This window comes from Limulus polyphemus, unplaced genomic scaffold (assembly GCF_000517525.1).
Source record: "Limulus polyphemus unplaced genomic scaffold, Limulus_polyphemus-2.1.2 Scaffold1363, whole genome shotgun sequence".
NCBI classification, from domain to species: domain Eukaryota; kingdom Metazoa; phylum Arthropoda; class Merostomata; order Xiphosura; family Limulidae; genus Limulus; species Limulus polyphemus.
This window is the reverse complement of record NW_013666973.1, coordinates 67,334-72,444: the sequence shown is the minus strand read 5'-3', so window position 1 is coordinate 72,444 and position 5,111 is coordinate 67,334. Positions and strand designations below refer to the sequence as shown.

Here is a 5,111-nt window from a genome sequence, read left to right as displayed (position 1 = left end):
CTTGTGTCGTTAAAGTTTCGTCGGAACGCATTTACGGAGAGTTTTAACAAACGGAGACGTAACAGTATTTTTGTGTGTGTTCTAACTTGAATACCGGAAACCGAGATACCTTTTGCAGCCCACTCAATCTCCCGAATTCAATTTTACTGACCCGCAGACTAGGTATTAATTTGAAAAAATTAAAATAGAAAAAGTCACCATTTTAACTTTTTCGTGTTCTCCTTAAACGTATTATAACCAATATGTTAAGTAGCTGTAATATCAATACACGACATATCTACAAAATTGTTTGATCTCATAGTTATTGTCACCAGTGTTTGTTGTCTGCTGGTTAATGTGTTGGGCTATAAGAACCAAGTCGTGGAGCACACTTCACACTTTCAGCGTTATTTGTGCTGATTCGGTAAAGCCCGTGTAGGCGGAGAGTGCCACTAGTTGGTAGTTCTCCTTCTACCCAAAAATCCTAAATTAGGAATTATTATATCTGAGCACCTACCGTTCTTTGACAAAACTCTTAAGTCTATGCGTCGCACAAGTTGCTGGTCATATCGAAATTATTTCTACCCACCTCAAGGTTTATGGTTATATATAAACACGTTTATGTTTCTGATATTAATCTATCTTTCTGTTTTTAGTGTGGTTGAAAAGTTACTTGGTAAAAAGTTTGGGACTAACCTTCTTGGCGTCATTGTTGTTATCGGTGTGATTCGGCTGCGGGCTCATCACGGTACCATTATTAACAGCCCCCTGGGAGACGAGTTCGTCAGATCCACGCTGAAAAACGAGCAATGTTATTAATGTATCAAAACGTTTTCTTCATGCATTTGTTGAGTCTACGTTTTTATTTATTTTTGTTAATTAATGAAGTAATTAATCAAGTTGAATCGCTTAATGTTTAGAAGCTTAACCAAAGATAATCATGTTTAAGCACGTAAACATCATGCTGCTTCATGACTAAACTTTTAAATTAAGCGTTACATACGGATATGAACACACGTAATTGTATGGAAACTAAAATTTGATATATTTGAACTCGATATTGGTTTTTAACTACGCATTCACATACAGTGAAATAAAAAAAATGAACCAAACATCGCTAACCGACTTTAAGCGATTTATAAAGTTATAAATATAAACCACAGAACCCAAGTTGCTTTAATGAAGACCATTTCCAGAAAGCAATAGAGGAAATACGAAGATTTCTCTAAAAATTCAATTATTTCAGTAGAACAGGGGTGGACAGGACTCTAAAACTCTACCACGAAAACAGCTAGAGAGGGTCAAAAAAATTTGTCATAGAAATAACAAAACTACATATCCAAGAAATATATGTAATTTAGTGTTAAAACACTAGTCATACATAGTTCACACGATCAGTAATTAAGAAAATACAGAAGAGTCCATCACAAGATAACGTCTTCAACTAAAATATTGTCCAGTATATCCTTTCCGACGCACATCATTACTGGAAGAATTTACAGACCCGTTAATTTAAATGTTAATGTGATGGCAATAGACAAATAATTATATCTCTATTGCATGTACAGAGCATTAATCTATTTTTTTACGTACTTTTCCAGGATTTTTCCGGTGGGTCACTCCGAGCCTGGCTGAAACGCAATCAAGCGGATATTAAGCTGACTCAAGAGGAATATGGCGATCGTGTTTCAGCACTTGAACAACATGGCGATCGTGTTTCAACACTTGAGCAACATGGCGATCGTGTTTCAACACTTCAGCAACATGGCGATCGTGTTTCAGCACGCGAATAACATGGCGATCGTGTTTCAACACTTGAACAACATGGCAATCGTGTTTCAACACTTGAGCAACATGGCGATCGTGTTTCAGCACTTGAATAACAAGTAGAGGTTAAGAACATAACAAATAATGGAATCCTGAAAATACTAAAGATGACATAACTCAATTTTTGGGACAAGTTACAACATTTATAAATGTTCCCTTTCGTAAAAAGAGACATTGCAGTACCATATTGCTGCTACCCCTTATTTAGTTCCATACCAGCCAAGTAAAACTGGATGCATGGTTACTGGGCCCCGACTTTGGGACTACGAGGAAACATCTAATTACTGAACTACATACATCTAAATCAGCCGGATAGAAAAGCATCTTTAATGACGATCTCTCTTCATCTTATTATAAAGATGATCCATTATGTGTGTATTAGCATCCATCACTCAGAGTTGACTGACTCGACTATTGTAATTTTTGGTATGGTAACTGGGCAATATTCATGGGCTGTTGTGTTTTAGAATTTTTGTCTGAGAATCAGAAAAATACCCTGAAATAGGGAAAATTTCCACTTTATATACTTTAGTTTTAATTTAAAGACACAAGTACTTAATTAGTTACATGAGTCAATTATTACCTTCCACAGAGCAAGGTATACAATTAGCATTTAATGAGGTCATTAGAAATTTAATAACAAAAGAAAGAAGAACACTAACATTGTACTTTATACTATTTTTGTTTCCTGAATGGGTACTCGCAACTAGTAAAATTAAAAACAAAAAAGTTGTATTAAATAGACAATACGCTCTCATCTGGGTTAGAGACTGTAAAAATATATGCAAGGAAATGGAAACCATAAAATGTTTTTGTTAGATATATATGCAAAAAAGAGGAAATCATAAGACGACTTTGTTAGATATACGGAAGTGGAAATCATAAGACGATTTTGTTAGATATATACGCAAGGAAGTGGAAATCATAAGACGATTTTGTTAGATATACGCAAGGAAGTGGAAATCATAAGACGATTTTGTTAGATATATGCAAGGAAGTGAAAATCATAAGACGATTTTGTTAGATATACACGACTTTCATTTTAAGTTTAATGTTAGCATTATGATTTAGATAATTTATCTAGCACGAGTATTAAAGTTATTTTTAGAAGTGATAGTTATGTCAAGTTTGTTTATGTAACTATTTACGAATCATTTGTTGTGAATTGATATCATGTTACAAGAACCTTCTGAATTTTTCTCTTTTTTTTTAATTGCATCATAATATCTAGTAGTGTGAGTAAGGTTTTAGTTTGCTGTCGGGTATATACATACATACATACATACATACATACACACGTCCAGACAGATAGATTGCGAGTTTAGCTGTAAAAAGCGTATAGTGGCGCTTTTTTAAAGTGAAATTATCACAGGATGTATTGTAACAACAGGGTAGAGAAGAATAGTTTGTCTCGTCAATTGTGTTTTAGAGTAACAGAACAAACCTGTGTGGATGTTTGACGAAAAGAGAATTATTTAAATCTCTGAATACAACTGCGGTAACCAACAGTGTAGCGTAAGTGAAATTATCACCTACTATATTGTAATAACAGAGCAGAGAAGAATAATTCGTCTTGTCAATTGTGTTATAAAGTAACTGTACAACCTATGTGGAATTGGATGAAAAGAGATGACGATTTAAAGCTCTAGGTACAGCTGTGGTAATCAACAGCGAGACAAACATTTGTATATACGTTTGACTTGTTTTAATATGTTATTTTAAGACAAGAGGACCGTGTGCTGTTTGTTTATTGGTGAAATGTATATTGTTAACTAGAAAATGCATATATGAAATGGCAGAATTATTAGATGATATTAATGATGACTTGAAATAATTTAAACTGAATGCAAGTAGCTTGAAGTTACATACTGACAAAATAACACTATTATTACATGAGCTGAAAACACAATATGGTGTTAACTGTGTTTACAGAAACCTGACTGGAATATTCTAAGTAATACTAATAAATTTAAGAAGTGTGATTGTATTTCGATTCATTTATTGAACAAATATAACTCAACATGTGTAAACATTAACTGAACTAAACTGAATGTGGTTATTATTTAATATCACTAACAAAATGAATGTTTTTCTTTAACATATATCTTGTTAGAATTTCGCGCAAATGTATTCGAAGGCTATCTGCACTAGCAGTCCCTAATTTAGTAGTGATAGACTAGAGGGGAATGCAGCTAGTCAACACCACCCACCGCCAACGAAGGGTGGGATTGACCGTAACATTTTAACGCTCCGAATTCTGAAAGGGCGAGTATTTTCGGTGATGGGGATTCGAACCCACGACACGCAAATTGCGAGCCGAGCGCCCTAACTATCAGGTCATGCCAGGCCTAACATATACCTATGGTTCAGCTAATAATGACGTCATAACATTCTTAAATAGTTTATCTAATCACATTTTAGTTGGTTTTATTAAGAAATACATAGATATCAAAATTGTAAGATCGAGTGATACCAAAGATTTTTAAAATTCAGTATATGAACTTGGTTATTTACAATATATTAACGAGTGTATTAGGGTTACTGAAAAGCATCAATCCTTCCTTGGTTAAAATGTAAAAAAAAAATAGAGATTTAAAACCCCAATCAGCGCTTATTAAAACATTACACATATTACTGGTTACTACAGCATTACGAATTAATATTAATTTTGCTCTTCTGTTAACACTGGAATTAAGTATGAAATGTTAGCTATTAAATGCTATAAGATCAACTTGTTGATGATGGACAAGTTCTTCGGAAGCGGCTCCACCCAACTTAGCTTTTAATAAATATAAATATTGCTCTTAATTCTTTAAAATGAAGCCATGGATTACTAATATCAATAAATGTCTGTGACCAAATAGCTAAAAAAATCTGTGGAGGAACGATTTAATGTAGACTTAAAGGATGAACATAAACAAGTATGTGAAATATTTTAATAACAAGACTGAGGATGAGAATAACAACTCGATGTTACGCTTATGTAAAAACGACCATTAAAAGGTATAGATTAGTCTTAATAAAGTTTGTAATTCTGAAGTTGGTGATATTATTTAATTAATAAAGCTATAATTACATGTAACTCTTCTGATGTGTTGGATAATTATTTTGTACCAATTGTATAAATTTGGCTAAAACATTTAGGTAAAAATCAAATATTAATACCTATACTTCAAGCAAACACAAACGAATCTGTAAACAATGTTTTTTTAGGCCCGGCATGGCCAGGTGATTAGGGCGCTCGACTCGCAATCTGAGAGTCGCGGGTTCGAATCCCCGTCCCACCAAACATGCCCGCCCTTTCA

The 5,111-nt window shown here is 33.8% G+C and overlaps 1 protein-coding gene across 2 annotated transcripts in view; it reads right to left on the bottom strand.

Moving 5' to 3' along the window:
• The window catches only part of LOC106463272 (polypyrimidine tract-binding protein 3-like), a 52,669-nt gene that overhangs the window by 38,398 nt on the left and 9,160 nt on the right, over positions 1-5,111 (bottom strand). For both annotated transcript variants that reach the window (XM_013923288.2, XM_013923287.2), the window contains exon 2: positions 676-774. In XM_013923288.2, the coding sequence (XP_013778742.1) occupies positions 676-774 (99 nt within the window). The remainder of the gene's footprint in view (positions 1-675; positions 775-5,111) is intronic.